This window comes from Scyliorhinus torazame, chromosome 2 (genome assembly GCF_047496885.1).
Source record: "Scyliorhinus torazame isolate Kashiwa2021f chromosome 2, sScyTor2.1, whole genome shotgun sequence".
In the NCBI taxonomy this organism is placed as follows: domain Eukaryota; kingdom Metazoa; phylum Chordata; class Chondrichthyes; order Carcharhiniformes; family Scyliorhinidae; genus Scyliorhinus; species Scyliorhinus torazame.
The window spans coordinates 213,989,440-214,013,687 of NC_092708.1; the positions used below are offsets into that span (position 1 = coordinate 213,989,440).

The following is a 24,248-nucleotide window of genomic DNA, read 5'->3' on the forward strand; positions in this document are numbered from 1 at the left end:
GAATCACAGACACAGATCACCATCCCATTACTGTGGGAATCACAGACACAGATCACCATCCCATTACTGTGGGAATCACAGACACAGATCACGATCCCATTACTGTGGGACTCACAGACACAGATCACCATCCCATTACTATGGGAATCACAGACACAGATCACCATCCCATTACTGTGGGACTCACAGACACAGATCACCATCCCATTACTGTGGGAATCACAGACACAGATCACCATCCCATTACTATGAGAATCACAGGCACAGATCACCATCCCATTACTGTGCGAATCACAGACACAGATCACCATCCCATTACTGTGGGAATCACAGACACAGATCATCATCCCATTATTGTGGGAATCACAGACACAGATCATCATCCCATTACTGTGGGAATCACAGACATAGATCATCATCCCATCATTGTGGGAATCACAGACACAGATCATCATCCCATTACTGTGGGGAATCACAAAAGCACATAAAAAAATAGGAGTGGGCACTTCATCCCTTTCAACATGCTCCACCTTTCAATGAGATCACAGCTGATCTATTTGAACACCATTTTTATGCACAATCCCCATATCCCTTGATGATTTCTGGATGTAGAAATCCAATTATCTCAATCTTAACCTTACTCAATGACTGATCCTCCACAGCCCTATGCGGCAGAGAATTCCAAAGATTCAACACCCTCTGAGTGAATAAATCCCTCTTCAGCTCAGACCTAAATGCCCCGTCCCCGAATCTGACACTGTGTCCCTTGGTTCTCTACCACTCAGCCATAGGAAACTACTGCCCGCATTTACCCTGTCAAACCCTGGAATAATTTAATCTCTCCTCCCAGGACAAGCCCTCGAAATCAGGAATTAATTTGGTGAACCTTCATTGCACTCCCTCTATGGCAAGTATATTTTTCCTGAGGTCAGGACACCAAAACTGTACACAATCCCCCAGGTCTCACCAAGGTTCTACATATTTGCAGCAAGCCATCTTTACTCCTGTACCCAAATCTTCTTGTCTGAACTACACCCAACATTTGTTAGGATACCGTACCAGATGCCAACATTTGTTAGGATACCGGATTAGACCCCAACATTTGTTAGGATACTGGACTAGACCCCAACATTTGTTAGGATACTGGACAAGCGCCCCAAACAATTTTTTTAGTTTGTAAAACTGTGAGGAAAGGGTACATCACCCCAGTAGTAACGACTCTGACCAATAGTCATCTTTTATGTTAAACAAACTTTAATTTAAACAAAGAATTAACCACATTATCAAATAAATCACCTTTCAATGATCAGTTAAAAAGTTTGGAAACAGAGGGAAAAACTTAAACTTAGGAGCCGGTTTCTTCTTTCCTGAGACTAAGTATTGACGCCGGTGCAGGATTTTGTGGACTTCCACAACATCAAATCTGGCGCCGCACCTGGACTGATTCAGCGGCCGTTTGTTGTTCGTGGTGTATGTAAATGATTTGGAAGAAAATGTAGCTGGTCTGATTAGTAAGTTCACAGACGACACAAAAATTGGTGGAGTTGCGAATAGTGAAGAGAATTGTCAGATTATACAGCCGGATATAAACTGGTTGGAGTCTTGGCAGCCAGAAATGACAGATGGGGTTTAATCCAGACAAGTGTGAGGTAATCCACTTTGGAAGGTCCAATGTATGTAGGAATTACACAGTAAATGGTGGAACTCTTGCGAGTATTGACAGGCAGAGAGATCTGGGCGTGCATGTCCACTGATCACTGGAAGTGGCAACGCATGTGGATAAGGTGGTCAAGAAGACGCACGGCATGCTGGCCTTCATCGGTTGGGCATTGAATATATAAATTGACAAGTCATGATGCAGCTGTACAGGACCTTAGCCAGGCCACATTTGGAATATTGTGTGCAATTCTGGTCGCCACACTACCAGAAGGATATGGGTGCTTTGGAGAGGGTACAGAAACGGTTTACTAGGATGTTGCATGGTATGAAGGGCATTAGCTATGAGGAGAGGTTAGATAAACTCGGTCTGTTCTCACTGGAATGACGGAGGTTGAGAGGCAACCTGATAATGGTCTACAAGATTATGAGGGGCATGGACAGAGTGGATAGTCAGATGCTCTTTCCTAGGGTAGGAGAGTCAAGTACGCGGGGACATAGGTTTAAAGTGCATGGGGAAAAGTTTGGATCAGATGTGCGAGGCAAGTTTTTTACACAGAGGGTGGTAAATATATGGAACGCGCTGCCTGGGGAGTTGGTGGGAGCAGGTAAAATAGCAGCATTTAAGGGCATTTAGACAAATATATGAATAGGGTAGGAATGGAAGGATACGGACTCCGTAAGTGCAGACAGTTTTAGTTTAGGCAGGTACCATGGTCGGCGCGGGCTTGGACGGCCGAAGAGCCAGTTCCTGTGCTGCATTGTTCTTTGTTCTCATTGTGAGGATAGCACTGGAGCCATGTGGAACACAATCAGTTTCATTGAGAAACAATGTGGGATTCGCGGGATTTGCAACTGACATTCAGGAAGCTGACAAGCTGCAGCTGTGTATACACATTTCATTCCCCACACATACCATCCCAGCCAACAAGATGGCAGCAAGGAGAGCGGCCCCAAGATTCCCTGATGCTGAGCTTGAGACCGTCCTGGATGCCGTGGAGGAGAGGCAGGCCACCCTGTACCCCTGTTCTCAGCCATGGCCTCGCTGTACTGCCAGCTGCTGCGCCTCGGCACAGGTGGCAGAGGCAGTAAGTGCTACAAGTAACACCATCTGGACCGGCCTGCAATGCTGTAAAAAAACTGCACAACCTCCTCAGGGCGGCCAGGATGAACGGGGGAAAACTGTAGAGGGACCTCCGGACCTGTGGCCCCTCACCGTGACAGAGCAGCGGGCACTGGGCGTGGTCGGCGGGCCCGAGGAAAGAGCAGTCGCTGGGGTGGAGATCGGCCTCAGGCAAGGAAGTGAGACCCTGCTGAGGTGCAGTTTCCAGTGACATGCGTGTCAACCTCCCCCAACACCACCCTCACCCCCACATCACCGTCATACCACCCCCACTACCCTCCGGCCCGCGGTCTCATCATGCGTCCTGTCTTGTGTCTTCATGACCGATGGTGATGGAGTGGGCCCTTCTGGTGTCCCCCAGCCACAGCCAGAGACCGAGGTGCCAAGCAGCAACGAGGATGCCGACATTCAGGGGACCCATTTGCCCGAGACCCAGGAGACCCCAGAGCTCGAGTCCGATGATGACACTGATTTCCAGTCACAGCTGTCTCCAACACCCTCCACCATCCCAGAGACACTCACCTCGATTGAACACTTTAGTGAAGCGGCTCCTGGAACACTAGCTGCTGCAGACCGTACACATGCTTCGGTAAAGCAGGTGGAGGTAGGAACATCTAAGGATCTGGATGGTCGGAGGGCGGGCCGACCCCAGCGACTAGCTGCCGTCCAGACAGGTTCTGGGCTTCTGGAACAGACAGCCCATCAATCGTGGAGATGCAGTCGCAAAGCCAGGGACTACATGAGGAATTGTCGGCGAGCATGCAGAACCTGCAGACACAGGTGGAGGAGTCCAACTGCATGCAGGAGCAAGAGGTGGTGCCGGCCATGTCTGTCATCTACTCATGGGTGGCGTCCACGGTGGAGGAGCTTTGCCCTCTCATAGGCAACCATGTACCAGAGCCATCTGGACATTGCAGTGGTGCTCCTGAGTGTGGCCCAGTCACAGCGAGGCCATGGCTGAGAACCTTGGTGGCATTGCCCAGGCACTGTCCGATGCACACAGCCACAGAGGGCGGTGGCCCAGTCCCCAGAGAGAGATGGCACAGTCACTGGCTGATGTGGCACAGACCCAGAAGGTGCTAGCACAGTCACTGGCTGATGTGGCGCAATCCCAGACTGAGGTGGTCTAGTCACTGTGCTCCATGACCACGAGAAGCAGACCCTGGACGAGATGTCTGCGGGACACCAGGACTGGCAGTGCCAGGTGGTGGGGGGACCTTAGGGGATAGCTCCATTCTCACACCCGTCCCATGAAGTAGCCTTTGGGAGGCTCTTGCTCAAGGTTTTGGTTTTTCGGACTTTAATGCCCAATCCCAGGGGTAATTTCTGAATACGCCGGTGTAGGAAGATATAAGGTAGGGGTATGATGTCGAAGGCCCAGAAGAGGAACGTCGGTAAGAAGGGGGCGAGCACAAGTCCACCATCGAGTGAGTCGGTGTCTCAGGCTGGAAAAAAGCCGGAGGATGGAGCACAGGGTGGCGCCGCTCCCCTCGCAGTAGAAACTCTAATCAAAGTGATGGGCGGAGAATTTGAGAGGCTGTTCAGCAAGCACAGGAAGGTGCGGCGAAGGGAGATGATGGCTGTGATGAAAATGCGGGTGGAGGAGGCGATTACTCCGGTAAAGGTGGCTGTGTTGAAGACTTCAATCGAGATATGAGAGCAAGGAGAGGAGCTGAAAGGGGTGGAGGAGGCTATGTCGCAGAACAATGATCAGATCACCTCGATGGGTGAGGAGCTGCGGAGGCCAGCAGAGGACTGAGAGCCAAGGTGGAGGACCTGGAGAACAGGTCAAGGAGGCAAAATCTTTGCATCATGGGCCTGCCGATCCAAGGCCGACGAAATACTTTGCAAAGGTGCTGGCGGATTTGATGTGGGAGGGAGAAGAATCCTCCCGATACGAGCTGGACAGGGCACATTGGCCGTGATGCACTATCAATTACCACAAAGACGAGAATAGTGGAATAATCAACGCTTTATTGAGCAAGATGTTGTACCTCCTGTAGCTGGAACCAGAATGGCTGCAGCACAGAAGAGCACACACATTTATACGCCGCCTACTGGGCAGAGCCAGCAGGCAGGGATTTACCCTTGTATCTCTAATATATGGGCAGTGCCGTAATACATATAATATACTACTAGTGGTGACTACTGCAGGCCGCTTAGGCCGAAGCCAAAAATGAATGGGCCTCCAAGGGTTACATTGCCTCCACAAGTATCGTATTAAGGAGCAGGTCCTGAATTGGACGAAGCAAAGGCAAGAGGTGAAGTGGGAGAGTGCTGTCATATGAATAGACCAAGAATCGTGGCACGATAGCACAGTGGTTAGCACTGTTGCTTCACAGCACCAGGGACCCTGGTTTGATTCACGACTTGGGTCACTGTCGGTGCGGAGTCTGTACGTTCTCCCTGTGTCTGCGTGGGTTTCCTCCGGATGCTCTGGTTTCCTCCCACAATTCCCGAAAGACGTGCTTGTTAGATGAATTGGACATTCTGAATTCTCCCTCAGTGTATCCGAGCAAGTGCCGGAGTGTGGCGACCAGGGACTTTTCACAATAACTTCATTGCGGTGTTAATGTAAACCTGCTTGTGACACTAATAAAGATTATTATTATTAATTGATGGCTTAATTGACGGATGGGTGAAGGTGGCACTCTACAGCAACGGCATGCGGTTTGGAGTGGTTTACCCTGCGAAGATGAGGATGACATACAACTCGAGGGAACTTCGGGATGGTGGAAGTGGTGGAGGTGTTCGTCAGGCTGAAGGATTCGGACTGAAATGAGAGACGGGACTGGAAATGGGACTGGGACTGAGGGGAGGAGGACTGTGCTTTATCTTTGTTTCCCTTTTCTGTAGTTTTTCATTTCTGTATTGTGGCAGGAATGTTGGGGTCTTCGGGTTGGTTGAATGGGGGAAGGCAGTTTAGCTGCGTTTAGAGTTTCTTATGTACTTTGGGCTTGGGGGATATGTGCAATGGTTTTATTGGTTGTTTTCCTTTCTTTTTTTTCTGGAACTGGGTTGGAAGAGGGGATTGGGAGGAGGGGGCTCGGGCAGGGGCAAGCAGAGTTTGGCTAGTGAACGGGAGTGTGGTGGGGGGAGGGGCCACGGTCATCAGACCCTGGTCAAACAGGTTTCGATGGGCCTGGGAGGTGTGGAAAGGGGGGGAGGGGATTGATACTTGGAGAGGGGTTGGAAGGGAGAAGTAGTTGCTGGGATTTTGGGACGGGGGGTTCGACAGTAACAAACGGATGTGGTGGGTTAGGCCTGATAGGCAGAACCTGGGTTAATGATGGTAGCAGATAGGAAGGGCGGGGGGGGGGGGGGGGGGGGGGGGGGGGGCGGGGGGGGGGGGGGGGGGGGCGTGGGGGGGGGGGGCCTTGTTGGTGAGAGAACCTCAGTCAGAATAGTGAATTGGAATGTACGGGGGTTAGGGGGCCCGGTGAAGAGATCAAAGGTTTTCACATATTTGAAGTGCTTAAAGGCTGATGTAGTGATGCTGCAGAAGACACATCTGAGGGTGGAAGATCAGGTGAGGCCAAGAGAATGTACCCAGTGTGGTGGTATGTATTAGGGGTCATGTGGGACTGTGAAGCCGTGATGCTATTGGCTGACAGATCCCGGGTCCTGGTTGGCTGTTGACAACTGGCTCCACCCTGAAGGCGGAGTATAAGAACCCGAGCTTCTCCCCGCCGCTTCATTCTGTTGCTGAACTGCTGGGGACAAGTCTCGCTTAATAAAGCCTCATCGACTTCTTCACTACTCGTCTCTCTCGTAAGTCATTGTGCGCTACAATTTATTAAGCGAGCTTAAAGGACTATGGAGCTCTGGATCGCCCCGGAATGCCTGCGGATCAGCCCCCACGCAGCGAACTCAGCAGCAGTATTTAAACACTGGCAAGCATGTTTTGAAGGCTACATCCGAACGGCCCCCGGCCGGATCACAGAAGACCAGAAAATGCAGGTCCTGCATTCGAGGGTAAGCCCGGAAATTTTTCCTCTCATAGAAGACGCAGAGGATTTCCCGACGGCGCTCGCATTACTGAAGAGCATCTACGTTTGCCCCGTGAACCAGGTCTACGCGCGCTACCAACTCGCAACGAGACGGCAAAGTCCCGGAGAATCGCTAGAAGAATTCTACGCCGCACTGCTAATTTTGGGACGGGGCTGCAGCTGCCTGCCGGTGAACGCGATCGAACACACGGACATGCTAATTCGCGATGCGTTTGTGGCAGGTATGAACTCTCCCCAAATCCGCCAAAGACTTTTAGAAAAAGTCGCTAGGACTCTCAGAGGCACGGGCCATTGCAGCTTCCCTAGATGTGGCCTCGCAAAACGCCCGCGCCTACGGCCCCGACCGCGCGGCAGCCCCTTGGGCTCCGTGGACCCCCGTCACGACAAACCCCCCCCCCCTCACAGGCTTGCGCGGTTAAAGTGCCAGACCATCCCGGGGGGGCCCGCTGCTATTTCTGCGGGCAAGCGAAACACCCCCGGCAGCGCTGCCCGGCCCGCGCAGCTATTTGTAAAAGCTGCGGCAAGAAGGGCCATTATGCGGCAGTGTGCCGGTCCCGGGGGGTCGCCGCAATCCCCGGAGAAGAACGAGCCCAGCATAGCCCAAACGCTCCCCAACCCCCCCCCCCCCCAGCGCCCCATGTGCGACCCGCGGGCGCCGCCATTTTGGGTCCCGGGCACCACGAGGGGAGGATGGGCGCCGCCATCTTGGATGACAACAAAGGACCCCAGCATCGACGGCTCCACGGGGTCCGAAGAAGACGCCGCGACACTACGACCACGACTGGCTTCGGTGACTCTGGATCAATCACGGCCCCAGACGCTCCAGACGACGACAACAACGGTGCTGATCAACGGACACGAGACATCATGCTTGATCGACTCCGGGAGCACCAAAAGTTTCATTCACCCAGACACGGTAAGACGCTGTTTTCTGACCATCCATCCAAGTACGCAAAAGATTTCCCTAGCTGCAGGATCCCACTCCATAGAGATCAAAGGGTTCTGCATTGCAAACCGAACGGTGCAAGGGAGGGAGTTTAAAAACTACAGGCGCTACGTCCTTCCCCAACTCTGCGCACCCACATTACTGGGATTAGATTTCCAGTGTAACCTGCAGAGCCTAACATTTCAATTCGGCGGCCCAATACCCCCACTCACTATCTGCGGCCTCGCAACTCTCAAGGTTGAACCGCCGTCCTTGTTTGCAAACCTCACCCCGGATTGTAAACCCGTCGCCACTAGGAGCAGATGGTACAGCGCCCAGGACCGGATATTTATTCGGTCTGAAGTCCAGCGGTTGCTGAAGGAAGGCATAATCCAGGCCAGCAATAGTCCCTGGAGAGCCCAGGTGGTAGTAGTAAAGACCGGGGAGAAGCAAAGGATGGTCATAGACTATAGCCAGACCATCAACAGGTACACACAGCTAGATGCGTACCCTCTCCCCCGCATATCCGACACGGTAAATCGGATTGCCCAGTATAAGGTTTTCTCCACCGTGGACCTCAAGTCCGCCTACCACCAGCTCCCCATCCGCCCAGGTGACCGCAAGTACACAGCCTTCGAGGCAGACGGGCGTCTATACCACTTCCTAAGGGTCCCATTTGGTGTCATGAACGGGGTCTCGGTCTTCCAACGGGAGATGGACCGAATGGTTGACCAGCACGGGTTGCAGGCCACGTTCCCGTATCTCGACAACGTAACCATCTGCGGCCACGATCAGCAGGACCACGACGCCAACCTACAAAAATTCCTCCAGACCGCTAACGCCTTGAACCTCACATACAACGAGGAAAAGTGCGTTTTTAGCACAAACCGGTTGGCCATCCTGGGATACGTAGTGCGCAATGGGATAATAGGCCCCGACCCCGAACGCATGCGCCCCCTTATGGAATTTCCCCTCCCCCGCTGCTCCGAAGCCCTGAAACATTGCCTGGGGTTCTTTTCATATTACGCCCAGTGGGTCCCCCAGTATGCAGACAAGGCCCGCCCGCTAATACAGACCACTACCTTCCCCCTGTCGACAGAGGCTCGCCAGGCCTTCAGCCGCATCAAAGCGGATATCGCAAAGGCCACGATGCGCGCCATCGACGAGTTCCTCCCCTTCCAGGTCGAGAGCGACGCATCCGACGTAGCTCTGGCGGCCACCCTTAACCAAGCGGGCAGACTCGTGGCCTTTTTCTCCCGAACCCTCCACGCCTCAGAAATCCGCCACTCCTCAGTGGAAAAGGAAGCCCAAGCCATAGTGGAAGCTGTGCGACATTGGAGGCATTACCTGGCCGGCAGGAGATTCACTCTCCTCACCGACCAACGGTCGGTAGCCTTCATGTTCGATAATGCACAGCGGGGCAAAATTAAAAATGACAAGATCTTAAGGTGGAGGATCGAGCTCTCCACCTTCAACTATGAGATCTTGTACCGTCCCGGAAAGCTGAACGAGCTGTCCGATGCCCTATCCCGCGGCACATGTGCCAACGCACAAATAGACCGTCTCCAAGCCCTCCACGAGGACCTCTGCCACCCGGGGGTCACTCGGTTCTACCATTTCATAAAGTCCCGCAACCTCCCCTACTCTGTGGAGGAGGTCCGTACAGTCACCAGGAACTGCCACATCTGCGCGGAGTGCAAACCGCACTTTTTCAGGCCGGATAGAGCCCACCTGATCAAGGCTTCCCGCCCCTTTGAACGCCTCAGTCTGGATTTCAAAGGGCCCCTCCCCTCCACCGACCGCAACGCATACTTCCTGAACGTGGTGGACGAGTACTCTCGTTTCCCCTTCGCCATCCCCTGCCCCGACATGACAGCGGCCACAGTCATTAAAGCCCTTGGCACCATATTCACACTGTTCGGTTGCCCCGCATATATCCATAGCGACAGGGGGTCCTCCTTCATGAGTGACGAGCTGCGCCAGTTCCTGCTCAGCAAGGGCATAGCCTCGAGCAGGACGACCAGCTACAACCCCCGGGGGAACGGGCAAGTAGAGAGGGAGAACGGCACGGTCTGGAAGACCGTCCTGCTGGCCCTACGGTCCAGGGATCTCCCAGTTTCCCGGTGGCAGGAGGTACTCCCGGATGCTCTCCACTCCATCCGGTCGCTGCTGTGTACCACCACTAACCAAATGCCTCATGAGCGCCTCCTTGTCTTCCCCAGGAAGTCCTCCTCCGGAACGTCGCTGCCGACCTGGCTGGCGGCCCCAGGACCCATCTTGCTCCGGAAACATGTGCGGGCGCACAAATCGGACCCGTTGGTCGAGAGGGTTCACCTTCTCCACGCGAACCCGCAGTACGCCTACGTGGCGTACCCCGACGGCTGACAGGACACGGTCTCCCAGGCGTTGTCCGTGCCCGCCCAGGAGTGAAACAGGAACGAACACCGAAACGCTCCCGGAGACGACAACGCCTGACCAAGCACCTGCACCACCACCGGGGCTGAGGCGAACGACGAGGAAGACCAGACCGCCCGCTCGACTCGTGGCATCGGCGTGACACCAGGAATGTTGTTGGATTGTAACAAAAAAAAATTTTTTTTCTCTTACTAAGATTGTAAATAGTTTCACAAACTTTGTACATAGCCCAGTGTAGGGCTAAAACTGTAGTAACATGCCCGAAATTTTCCTCCCAGGACCAGCCTTGTAAACCCCTACCACCATGCGAACCACCACCCCGCCGGGTTCCTTTTTAACAAGGGGTGAATGTGGTGGTATGTATTAGGGGTCATGTGGGACTGTGAAGCCGTGATGCTATTGGCTGACAGATCCCGGGTCCTGGTTGGCTGTTGACAACTGGCTCCACCCTGAAGGCGGAGTATAAGAACCCGAGCTTCTCCCCGCCGCTTCATTCTGTTGCTGAACTGCTGGGGACAAGTCTCGCTTAATAAAGCCTCATCGACTTCTTCACTACTCGTCTCTCTCGTAAGTCATTGTGCGCTACACCCAGCATGTACATAGAAGACAAAAAGAATAATCGACAGAGTACATTGACAAATGGTACATCAACAAATAGTGATTGGTTACAGTGCGAAACAAGGGCCAAACAAAGCAAATAAATGAGCAAGGGAAACATAGGGCATCATGAATAGTGTTCACTCGGGGTCGCATTGCATCATGGCAAGAGGCAGAGGTGCCCTATGACTCCCCTTCTGTTTGCATTATAGAGCCTTTGGCCATTGCTCCAAGGAGACAGATATGGAAGTGGATCGTGAGGAGGGGCGGTTAGAATACAGTGTGACCCTACATGCTGATGACCTGCTGCTGAACATTTCAGAGCCAAAGGTATCGATGGGAGGAATAATGAAGCTGCTCCAGAAGTTTGGGAAGTTCTCGGGGTACAAGTTGAACCTAGGGATGGACGGCATGGTTCTTTGCACTGCTTGGGATTAGGCAGGGCTATGGATGTTTAATTTTATTAGGTTGGGGCGAAGGTTGAAGGTCGATCTGTCGAGGTGGGACAATCTCCCTCTGTCATTGGCAGGCCGGGTGCAGGCAGTCAAAATGAATGTGTTGCTGCGATTCCTGTTTTTATTCCAGTGTCTGCCGGTATTTTACCTAAATCTTTCTTCAAGGGAGTGGACAAGTTGATCTCCTCGTTAATTTGGGGGGAAGGTAGCCAGGGTTGGGAGGGTGATATTGCAGAGGGCAGGGGTCTGGCCCGAACTTGCTTTATTATTATTGTGCAGCGAATGCTGAGAAAGTGACAGGATGATGCAAGGAGGGGAGGACTGTGTGGGTAAGGATGGATGCAGGCTCTTGCAGGGGGTCGGGGTTGTGGATGCTGGCAATGGCGCCACACCCGAAGACCCCAGGAATGTAATCGGGGTGTCAGGTGGTGGTTGTCACACTGAAGATTTGGTGGCAATTTAGACTACACTTTAAATTGAGCGCTGGGTCAGGGGGGATGCCGATTATGGGGAATCATGGGTTTGAGCCAGGAAGAATGGATGCAAGATTTTGGGGATGGGAGGAGAAGGGGATGAGGGAAATAAAAGATTTGTTTCTCGAGGGGGCGATTCGTGAGTCCAGAAGAGTTGGGAGAGAAATATGGGTTGACATAGATGGAGGGGTTGAGGTACATGCAAGTGCAGGATTTCGTAAAGAAGGTTTCCCCAACCTTCCCGGTAACATCGGCCTCCTCTTTGTTGGAGGAGGTATTGTCAGCAGCGAGGTTGGGTAGGGGAGTCATCTCTGCGATTTACGGGAAGATCCTGGAGGAGGATAGGTTAAGGTGAAGTGGGAAGAAGAGCTGGGGATGGTGCTAGTAGAGGGAGTGTGGTATGAGGTGCTGCGGAGGGTGAATGCCCCGACTTCTTGTGCAAGGTTGGGGCTGATACAGCTGAACATAGTGTACAAGGCGCACCTCACTAAATCAAGGATGAGCCGGCTGTTCAAGGGGGTAGAGGACGCCTGTGAGCGATATGGAAGGGACCCTGCAAATCATGTTCAGAATTTTTTGTCCTGTCCGAAGCTAGAAAGATTTGGAGGATGGTGTTCGGGGTCTTATTTGTGGACCTGAAACCCCTGGCCCTCCCCGGAAGCCATATTCGGGGTGTTAGATCAGCTCAAGCTGCAGGGAGGGGGTGCATGGACAGATGTCTTAGCCTTCGCGCCGCTGATCGCTCGGCGGTGGGTCTTGTTGGGGTGGAGATCAGCTTTTCCACCCGGCACCTCGGCATGGTGGGGGGACTTAATGGAGTTTGTGACTCGAGAGAAGCTGAAGTTTGAGCTGAGGGGGGTGAAGGAGGGGTTCGACAATTGTTGGGGTTTGTTTATCATGCACTTTCGGGAGCTGGTTACTGTTGACTGTTGAGATGGGGGGGATGTCTATTTTGTTTGGGGTTTGTTTGGGTGTTGCATTTCCAAAATGTTGAAAATTTGTTGAATAAAAATACTTCTGAAAAAAAAGATGGCACAGGTGCAGGGCGCAGTTTAGCGAAAGGGGCTAGGGTACGTATCTGTATATATATTGTCACATTATACACCTGTTCACACAATGTTGCAACCTGCCTCGGGGCTCTGTCAGAAGGGTGTGAGGGGTGGGCTGGTCTGGGCTGGCTGCAGAGTGTGTGTGTGGGTGTGGGGGGGGGGGGGGTTGGAATGGGCGGATGTTGGAGGTCTGTTTGGCTCAGGGACCACAGTTCAGCGCTCACCACTCCGGTGTGCCACCACCACCCACGTCCACCACCCTCTCCACGTCCGCCACACCGGGGATTCGATGTGATCATGTGATGGAATGGTCAGCTCTCGTGCAGGGATCACCCAGGTGGACGGTGGAAAGTGCTACCGTCATCAGAAGTCAGACATTGTCAAACGATGCAGAGCACCACAGCTCATCGCAGAGCGGGTTGTCATCACCCTCCATCCCATGGACATACTAACTGTTGCTGCCAACCCAGGGCCCGCACCCTGTAGTGAGGCAGGTACGTATCACGGAGGGGATTGCAGGCGGGAGCAGGGGTAGGGGGCAGTTGAGGTGGGTGCGGTGTCCGTGCCCCTGGCCAGTCTCTCCCCCCCCCCAACCCCAGGTTGGCGAATCTGGAGGGGATCAGAGCATCCTGTGCACATTGGCCCTGGAACACATGTCGTGCGGCCTCCCGATATTGCCCAGGCCCCATGTCCTGTCCATCCACGCCCTCCCCTGCTTCCTCCTCGCCGGAGGAGGCCTGGCGTTCATCCTCCTCCTCCAGCACATCGCCCCTCTGCTGCACGATGTTGTGGAGGACACAGCAGGCCACCACGATGTGGGCGGACATTCCAGCGCCATAGTGGAGGTCCCCTCCAGAGCAGTCCAGGCAGCTGAACCGCAGATGCTGAGCACCGCTTGATCACACCCCTGGTCGCTGTATGGGCGTCATTGTAGCGGGTCTCCGCGTCGGTCTGTGGCCTTTGGATAGGTGCCATCAGCCACCACCGCAGCGGATAACCCCTGTCACCCAGGTGCCAATCCCCCAGCCGGGAGTGTGCCTCAAACAGGCCGGGAATCGGTGAGTGTGCCAGATGAAAGCATCGTGCACACTGCCCAGGTATAGGGCACAGACGTGAATAATGCGCATCTGATCGTCACCTATCAGCTGTACGTTGATCAAGTGGAACCCCTTTTGGTTAGTGAAGATTGGCCAGTCGTCTGCAGGTACTTGTAAGGCAACATGCATCCCGTCAATCACCCCCTGGAGACAGGGCATCTCAACGATGGCGGCGTGTCCCACTGCCCAAACATCCTGGCGGGCTCGGTCCACATCGAAATGGATGTATTGAAGCGCCTGGACACATAGGGCCTCCGTGACGGCACGGATGCACCTGTGCACTGAGCTCTGTGAGATTCTGGACAGGTCCCCATCCTTGACAGCCACCGGCAGCGGGTGTCCTTCCCAATTCCCCCATGGTGCCAGGTGCGCCATGATTTGGCAGCTATGTCGCACTTTCCCTCTGCTCAACCAGAGTCTTTGACGGCATGTCCGATCAAGCAGGTTCTCGAATGACAGGCACTGCCGGTACACATGAGGCCTCATGCGGCGCCTTCTTTTCACCTCCTCGTCAGCCTGCTGTGCGGCAAGTTCTCCATCCTCAATGGCTGCCTCCTGTTCCTCTGGGGCAGGCTCCGCTGCTTTAGCTTCCTCCTCCTCGAGCAGCTCCAGCTCCTACAGCCGTGGGGCATCCCCAGGCCTGGTTGTATTCCAATTTCCATTGTCTGCAGGGGGGTGAAAGGCCGACATGTTAGCATGGTGCGTACCCTCATGCCCAACCAGATCCAACATGTCAGCCGGGTTACACAGTGGCTCTGGTTGGCACTGCGGACTCTGCCCCCGTATGTCCCTCCCCTCCTCCCCCAACCCCTTGCCCCATCATAGCCCGGTACCGTGGGGCCTCTGGCCCTGGTGGGGTAGGGGCACCCATGCGGCCGGTGTCACTCTGCAGAACCAGGGGCCAGGGTGGATGGTCAGTGGGGTGCGCAGCAAGATGGCTGACTTGCAGGCTGCAGCAAAGGCGGTCCGTGCCTGGACACCACCCCAGTCCTGTGGGGGTTCACCATGGCCCTTCCCCCACCTGACCCTGGCAGAGTCCCCACCCGAGCCAGCCCGATCAGTGTCAGGGCTAGGAGCCCACGGTCTAATCTCGGGGTGTCCAACCACTCTCTCCCTTATCAGCCATGGCGCCTGTTTCACAATTTTTAAAAGTACCACTGAACCTCGCCGTCAGGAATTCGCCCGATGGAGGGGGAGAATCACAGAGGCCCTGGAGAATACCGGGTCAGGCCTGCTCATCATATACCAACGGCGTTTACTGTAGTGCAGAGTGGAACGCATTGACGCTGCTGTTGAAGCACCGGAGAATAGCTATTTGGTGTGAAATCGGCACAGGCCACGATTTCGGTGTCAAAACCGATTCTCCGCCCAATCGCCTTTCCTCATTTCAACGTCGGCCAATGGAGAACCCCGTCCACTGTCTATACCTGCTGCTAACTTCAATTAAACAACCCAGGACAATTCAAATGCCACTTATAAATGAAGTTAACATAACAGGTTTACTTGCTTAACTGTATAGAGATTTTTGGAGAGAGATCCAGTACACTTCTGTCTTGTCAGAGTCAAATTCTATGGCAAAATGCATCAACCTTTGGCGGCAACGCGTAGTGAACCGGGCGAGCTCGAAAGTACTTAGGCTGTGCGTCAGAGCCTACATGAATCTTCGCCATGGCTCCTTCGATTTTCCCCAAGCCAATCTGGAAAACCTCGGGATATTTCCCCAATATCTCGTAGAGGCCTCCTGAGCCCATCTGGAAAATGCACTGCTAATCAAGGCAGAGGTGCTGCAGCCAGTCGCGGTCTAGTAAACCCGTGCCATGACCTTTCACTATTATCAGCGGTAGCCTTACGGACTGCTATCCGTACACTTCTGGGGTCATCGTGGTCCCCGCTGTGGCTAGTGGTTCTCCCATATATGTGGCCAGTCTTGCCTCAGTATCCTATAACTGTAGACATTGTACCCCTGATTTGATCTTCTCAAATGTTTGCCTGCCAATAACTGAGACAGCGGCACCCCTGTCCAATTCCATTCCCAAGGAATGGCTGTTCACTTGAACGGTGAAACTAATGGGGAAAAGTTTGGGTGTCGCGCTGCAGTTTAGCTGCATAAAGCCATTCTCTGACTGTTCTGAGAGAAAGGTGCAGGATCTGGGTTGCCGTCCATCTCTAGTGGAGTAGCAGGCTGACTGTCCACTCTGTGGTTTCCGCACCATGTGGCTTCTCCGGCTGCACACTCCGCATCGTCTAGGGTCTTCCTCTACTGGTTCAGGGGACGGGTCTTGCCTGGTCGACTTGGTCCTTGACGATCGGCCCTGACCTCAGTGGTGTTCCATCCAGGGTAGAATTCCGGGGGTTCCCATTTTAGGGAATGCCATGCGCCAGGATACCACATTATTGACTTCCACCCCTTGTAACTCCTGCACTCCCTTCTTTGCACTCTCTCTCGTCAGTGAGATTTCCACAGCCTTCTTTTAAGTCTAGCAGTGGCTCAGCGAGTATCTTCCATTGAGTTGCCATATTATTCACACCACAGACCAATCTGTCACAGAGCATTTTGGAAAGAGAAGGGCCGTACTTAGAAAATTCAGCTCGTTTCCTCAGATGCATCAAAAATTTGGTTACAGGCTCCCCTGGGGATCTTTCAGCCCCATTAAAATGATATAGCTGCACAATGGTCATAATGGGGTCATAATGATTCGCCACTAGCATTACAAACTCCTCAAATGACTTTGTGTCTGGGGATGGGGTGTATGTTAGGCTTTTGATTACACTGAAGGTGGGCACTCCACAGGCAGTCAACAGTATCACTGTCTGGAGCCCATCACCAGTTATAGCGATAGCCCTGAAAAAGTAGCACATACATTCTGCGTATTGAGTCCATTCTTCTATGCTTGCACCAAATACATCCAGTATCCCGGAAAAGTGACATTTTGAAAGTAGTGCAAACCTTTCCCCAGTGGTATGAATAGAGCAGACCTTGCTTCCAACAATTAGCAGTGGCGTCTGCAGCTCCACTTTATCCTTGTCGCCGATAGTGTTACTACACAGGACTGCACCTAAGAGGCATAAAGAAACTGGACCATTGCTCCACTGATGGGGCCCACATCTCTCAGCGGGGAAGCTCATAGTTAACTACTCATGGGGAGACTAAATGGTGTGAATTTAACAGGTTCAATCACTCAGTCTCAGGGAGAGGGGTCGCTAGTAGGCCTTACTTCCCATTGACTTCGGGGAACCCTTTGCTTTAAGGGTGCTGGAAGCTGGCATGCAGGCATCCCTTCTTGTGTCCTTTCTGGGCTGGTTCCCAAATCACCCCTGAGGAAGTGCTTGTCTTTAGTGGGAGCTGGAAAGTGTGTGGGGGAATGTGAATACAGAGGATCAGCACTGGAGACAACTGTGAGGTTCCTCAGTGAGATCCCATGAGAGGCCAGACTGCAAGGGAAGAGTGGGGTTCTCAGAAATGCGTTGCATCCCTGCCTCATGAGGAATGAAGACCCTCTCACTTTGGGAAGCATAACTGAATTCCGTAAGCTTTTGGATACTCATGGAAAAGGACGAATGTTATCCTCAGGTTAAGGTGCTAAATTGGGGGAAGGCTAACTACAAGCAGATGAGGCAGAATTTGGAAGATGTTGTTTGGGAGAGACTGTTTGAGGGTAAATCCACATTTGGCTCCACTTTTGGAGCCCTTTAAGGAACAGTTGATGGGAGTGCAGGACAGGCACGTGCCGATGAAAAGGAAAGGCAGGATTCAGGAACCGTGGATGACCAGGGAAATTGCGAGTTTAGTCAAAAAGAAAAAGGATGCATACGTGAGATCTAGGCAACTAAAAACAGATGAATCACTTGAAGAATACAAGGAAAGTAGAAAAGAGCTCAGGCAGGGAGTTAGGAGGGCAAAAAGGAATCACAAAATATCCTTGGCAGACAGGGACTAAGGAGAATCCCAAGGCATTTTATACGTATATTAGGAACAAGAGGGTAGCTAGAGAAAGAGTTGGTCCATTCAAGGACAAAGGAGGGAAATTATGCGCAGACCCAAAGGAAGTAGGTGAGATCCTTAATGAGTATTTTGCATCTGTATTCACAAAGGAGAAGGACACGCTGATTGGTGGTGTCTCAGAGGGATATGTCGATACTTTAAAACACGTCGTTATTACGAGGGAGGAAGTGTTAGGTGTGTTAAAAATCATTAAGGTTGACAAATCCCCTGGGCCAGGTGGCATCTATCCCAGATACTGAGGTAGACAAGAGATGAAATCACTGGGCCTCTGACAGAAATCTTTGTTGCTACAGGTGAGATCCCAGAGGTTTGGAGGATAGCCAATGTCGTACCGTTATTTAAAAAGGGTTGCAAGGATAACCCGGGTAATTATAAGCCACTGAGCTTGACGTCAGTGATAGTGAAATTGTTTGAAAAGATTCTCAAAGAAAGGACCTATGCACATTTGGAAGTGAATGGTCTTATTAGCGACAGATAGCATGTTTTGTATGAGGGAGGTCCGGTCTCACTGATTTAATTGAGTTTTTTGAAGAGGTGACAAAAATGAATGATGAGGGAAGGGCTGTGGATGTTGTCGACATGGACTTTAGTAAAGCATTTGAGAAGGTCCCTCATGGCAGGTTGGTGCAAAAGATTAAATCACACGGGGTTAGAGGTGAATTAGCTAGATGGATTCACAACTGGCTTGGCCATAGATGACAGAGGGTAGCAGTGGAAGGGTGTTTATTCGAATGGAGGTCTGTAACTAGTGGTGTTCCAGACGGGTCGGTACCGGACCTCTGCTGTTTGTAATATATACAAATGACTTGGAAGAAAATGAAGCTGGTCTGATTTGCAAGTTTGCGGATGAAACTAAGATTTCAGGAATTGCGGATAGTGATGAAGATTGTCAGAGAATACAACTAGACTAGGTAAGCTGCAAAATTGGGTGGAAAAATAGCAAATGGAATTTCACCCGGACAAATGCGAGGTGATGCATTTTGGTAGATCCAATTTAGGTGGGAGCTATAAAATAAATGGCAGAACCATCAGGAGCATAGACAATTTGATAGACCATCTGAAGATCGATTGACTTCATGCAGAAATTTCCAGTCTTGGGGCAGGAGTGACCAGAAAATCCCACCCATAGCCAGTGAGCCTCTGAATAATTATAGATTAAACATTCCTATTTTATAAATCCAGGTTAAAGTCCAACAGGTTTGTTTCAAATCACCAGCTTTCGGAGCACTGCTCCTTTGAGGAAAGAGCTGCGCTCCGAAATCTAGTGATTCGAAACAAACCTGTTGGACTTTAACCTGGTGTTGTAAAACTTTCTTTTTAAATTTCGAGTTTCCAATTATTTTTTTTCCAATTAAGGGACAATTTAGCGTAGCCAATCCACCTTACCTGCACATCTTTGGATTGTGGGGGTGAAACCCACGCAGACACGGGGAGAATGTGCAAACTCTACTCAGACAGTGACTTAAATGGAACATTGTTACAAAAGCTAAAATGCTGGTAGCAATGTTAGTCAATAATCCACATAGTAACAATCTATAAAACTGTGCAATCTTTAACTGTACCTTCCAGTTGTTGGTCAACTTTTTCAAATGCAGCATCAACATTTCCATTTTCCAGTTTCCTTTCGCCATAAAAGGACTTGTGCTGAATTGCATCCTACGTTCAGATGTTAAAAGTACAGGCATTAATTCACCTTCTTTAAGTATTGTATGTGTACTATCGAGTTGATTCTTCAACTAATAGAGAACATCCTTTCATTTCATTTCATTCATTGATCTCCTCCCCTCAAACCTTGATTCTTCCAAAGATACTAGTTCCCACTCTGTTCCCTTCCCCCAATCTTCCCAAAACCTATCTATGTTCCCTCACCCCACACTCATCCCAAACCTCCCAATGTGTTCCCTCACCCCATTCTTCACAAAGCTCCCATAGTTTCCTCACCCCACACCCACTCCAAAGCTCCCAATGTGTTCCCTCACCCCACTCTTCCCGAACCTCCCAATGTGTTCCCTCGTCCCATTCTTCCCAAACCTCCCAGAGTTCCCTCATCCCACACTCACCCCAAAGCTCCCAATGTGTTCCCTCACCCTACACTCACCCCAAACTTCCCACTACGTTCCCTCACTCCATTCTTCCCAAACCTCCCAATTTGTTCCCTCACCCCATTATTCCCAAACCTCACAGAGTTCCTTCATCCCACACTCACCCCAAAGCTCCCAACGTGTTCCCTCACCCCCAAAATTCCCACTGTGTTCCCTCATTCCATTCTTCCCAAACCTGCCACTATATTCCCTCATCCCAATATGTCTCCAAACATCCCATGGTGTTTCCTCACCCCATTCTTCCCAAACATCCCGCAGTGTTCCCTCACCCCATTCTTCCCAAGCCTCCCAGTGTTCCTTCACCTCGCATTTGCCCCAAATCTCCCACTGTGCTTCCTCACCTGACTTTCCCCAAAACCTCCCAGTGTTTTCACCCCAAACCTCCCACTGCGCTCCCTCACCCCACTTTCCCCCAAACCTCCCACTGTGCTCCCTCAACCACTTTCCCCCAAACCTCCCACTGTGCTCCCTCACCCCACTTTACCCCAAACCTCCCACTGTGCTCCCTCACCCCACTTTCCCCCAAACCTCCCACTGTGCTCCCTCACCCCACTTTCCCCCAAACCTCCCACTGTGCTCCCTCACCCCACTTTCCCCCAAGCCTCCCACTGTGCTCCCTCAACCCACTTTCCCCCAAACCTCCCACTGTGCTCCCTCACCCCACTTTCCCCCAAACCTCCTATGGAGCTTCCTCATCCACTCTGTCCCCAAACCTCCCATTGTGTTCCCTTACCACATCCCTCCCCCAAACCTCTCACTGTGTTCCCTCACCCCACTCTTCCCCCAAATCTCACATTGTGATCCTCTACCACACACTCTTCCCCCAAATCTCCCACTGTGTTCCCTCACCCCACTCTGTTCCCAAACATCCCATGGTGTTCCCTCACCCACACTCTGCCCCCAAACCTCTCACTGTGTTCCCTCTGGTGGGTATGCACATGAGAGCGTGAATGCGATGTACACTCCATTGGCCAGTTTGTATTTAACTCTGACCTGGTACTTCTGCAAACATAGTAATAATCTTTGTATTCTTGGTGGTGCACAGTTCAGGGGCTTTTAACTATAGCTTCGAAAGACTTATGATCAGACTCTATCTCCAGGCCTTTGTCATTGACAAACTGGTGGAAGCATTCTAGGCCAAATACAATTGTTAATATGTCTTTCTCTATTTGGGCTCAACGCTGCTGTGTTACAGTCATTGCTTTTGAAGCACACTGATGCTTTATTTTGCAAGAGGACAGCTCCCAGGTGTTTGAAACTCCCACTGATATCTTTACTGGCTGACTGACATCATAATACTTTAACACTGGTCTAGGTGAATGTTCTCTTTAGACTGGTCAAAGCTTTTGGTGACTTTTTTCCCCAGTGCCATTCCACTTTATTTTGTAGAAGTTCACCCGGAGGTGCTGTCAAGTCTGGCATGTCCAGAGTGAATTTCTCAAGGTAGGTCATCATGTGTTATGAGGGAGGCGTTTTCAGAACCCCAAAATGTATCATGGAGTTCAACCAACCTCTCCCTTTAATGGATTTGTTGCTTTTCTGAGCACACGGCTTTTCCCTAGGTGTGGGATTACAATTATGGACACATGGGTTTTTAAACACAAAACACTGTTTATTCCATGAACTCAACTTAACATCTTAAATAAACATTGGATCTCTTAACACCCCTTACTTCAAAGATAACTCAGAAAATATTGCAACAGTAAATAATTCCTTAAAATGTTCCTTCAAACTTCCAAGAGACTTAACACCTTTAAACAAAATCACATCAGGTTAAAGGCTTTACTTTAAATCACCCAAATGATCCAGAGATAGTCTTTCATGGGAGAGATCCAGCTCACTGCAAAACACAGACACACACCCAGCTCTTTTCAAAACTTGCAGCTCTCTGGAAACATACAGACACACACAAACTGCTTTTAAAACTTGCAGTTCTCTGGAACCACACAGTCACACACAAACTGCTTTCTAAACTGCTACTAAAAAAGTGCAAAATGGCTGACCTAAAGCCCAGCCCCACCCACTCTCTGATATCACTGTTTTCTTAAAGGTACATTGCTTAAACATCCATGTCTTAAAAGTACTCACAAATGACACATGCCCCCAAACTTCCCCAAGTCTTTCTTACATTCTGTGGGTGGCATGCTCAAGACTGCTTCAATGTTACTCATGTCTGGCTTCAGTCCCTCACTTGTTTGCACATGTACCAAGTATTTGATTTCATAAGGCCAATCTGCATTTTTCCGTCTTGAACTTTAAGTTCTTTTCTCTAGCTATTGTCAGCACCTGCCTCAGTCTGTGTCATAGAGTCACAGAGGTCTACAGCACAGAAAAGGCCCTTCGGCCCATTGCATCCGCGCCATCAAAACAACCAACCGATTGTCTAATCCTATTTTCCAGCACATGGCCCATAACCTTGTATGCCTTGGCATCCATCACAAGTGTACATCTAAATATATCTTAAATATTATGAGGGTCTCTGCCTCCACCACCCTTTCAGGCAGCGAGTTCCAGACTCCAGTACACTTGGTGAAAAAGCTTTTCCTTACATCCCCTCTGAACCTCCTGCTCCTTACCTTAAATCTATGCCCCTGGGTATTGATTCCTCCACCAAGGGGAAAATTTTCTTCTAATTTCCTTTTAAGTTCCCTCTTGCACATTCTATATGCCTCAAGGGCTTCTGCTGTTTCGAGTCCTCAATATCTGCCATAAACCTCCCTTTTTCTCTTTATCTAATGCTGTATGTCTCTAGATACCCAGAGTTCACTGGATTTGTTGGTTCCAGCCTTTTTCTTTATTGGAACATGTTGGCCCTATACTCTCACTATTTTCTTCTTGAATGCACTGTTCTGTCACAGATTTACCTAAAAATGGCTGCTCCTAGTCAGGCTGCCCAAATCATATCTGATCTTATAAAACCGTCCTCCTCCAGTTTAGAATTTTGATTTCAGGCCCATCCTTGTACTTTTCCATAACAATCTTGAATCTGACATCTGCACAATGCTCCCCCTCTGATACTTCAACTACTTGCCCAGCTTATTTACCGAAAATTAAAGTCCAGAACTGCCTCCATCTCTTTTAGGACCTTCTACTGATTTAAAAAGTTCTCTGACGCATTTTAAGACGCTTTTCAGTTCAGGTGCAGCCCATCAATCTTGTACAGGTCCCACTGTCCCCCAAAACGGTCCAATTAATCTAAAATCATCCCTCCTGCATTTCTCCAGCCACGTACTCATCTGGACTAACCTCCTATTTCTATACACAGCAGCACGTGGCACCATTCCCAGACGCCTTCGCTGCAAAGCTGACTGCGAGCACACCGTTCACAGACCCCTTCACTGCGATGCTGACTGCGAGGACACCGTTCCCAGACTCCTTCGCTGCGACACTGACTGCAAGGACACCATTCCCAGACACCTTCACTGCAACACTGACTGCGAGGACATCGTTCTCAGACCCCTTGACTGACACTGACTGTGAGGACACCGTTCACAGACTCCTTCCCTGTGACGCTGACTGCAAGGACACCGTTCCCAGACCCCTTCACTGTGCCGCTGACTGCAAGGACACTGTTCCCAGACCCCTTTACTGTGACACTGACTGCGAGGACACCATTCCCAGACCCTTTCACTGCGACACTGACTGCGAGGACACCGTTCCCAGACCCCTTCACTGCGACACTGACCGCGATGGCACCGTTCCCAGACCCCTTCATTGCGACGCTGACTGCGAGGACACCATTCTCAGACCCCTTCACTGCGACACTGACTGCGAGGGCACCGTTCCCAGACCCCTTCACTGCGACACTGACCGCGAGGGCACCGTTCCCAGACCCCTTCACTGCGACACTGACCGCGAGGACACCGTTCCCAGACCCCTTCACTGCGACGCTGACTGCGAGGACACTATTCGCAGACCCCTTCATTGCGACACTGACCGCGAGGGCACCGTTCCCAGACCCCTTCACTGCGACGCTGACGGCGAGGACACTATTCGCAGACCCCTTCATTGCGACGCTGACTGCGAGATCACCATTCCCAGACCCCTTCACCGTGACGCTGGCTGTAAGGACACCGTTCTCACTGTTCTGTGGAACACCACAGGAGCTGAATTAATACCAAAAGGTAAGTGTAAAAACCTGTAGCACCCTGATGTTATGTTGAAGGTACACAGATAGGAGCTGTGTTCATCCAGCTTGACTTGTTAGAAGCCTGAACTTGCATCCAAGACTGAATAGTATTTAGCTTCAGCGAACTTACACGTGATCTCTTCGACTGTGGGCAACTGATAATGCTCTCTTTGTACTGCTTGTTTTAGATTTTTGGGATCCAGACAGACTCGTA

At 51.3% G+C, this 24,248-nt stretch overlaps 1 protein-coding gene across 4 annotated transcripts in view; it reads right to left on the bottom strand.

Annotated features, from left to right (window-relative positions):
• The window catches only part of LOC140395531 (aldehyde oxidase 1-like), a 331,856-nt gene that overhangs the window by 135,794 nt on the left and 171,814 nt on the right, over positions 1–24,248 (bottom strand). For all 4 annotated transcript variants that reach the window (XM_072483451.1, XM_072483442.1, XM_072483460.1 and 1 more), the window contains one exon: positions 19,366–19,459. In XM_072483451.1, the coding sequence (XP_072339552.1) occupies positions 19,366–19,459 (94 nt within the window). The remainder of the gene's footprint in view (positions 1–19,365; positions 19,460–24,248) is intronic.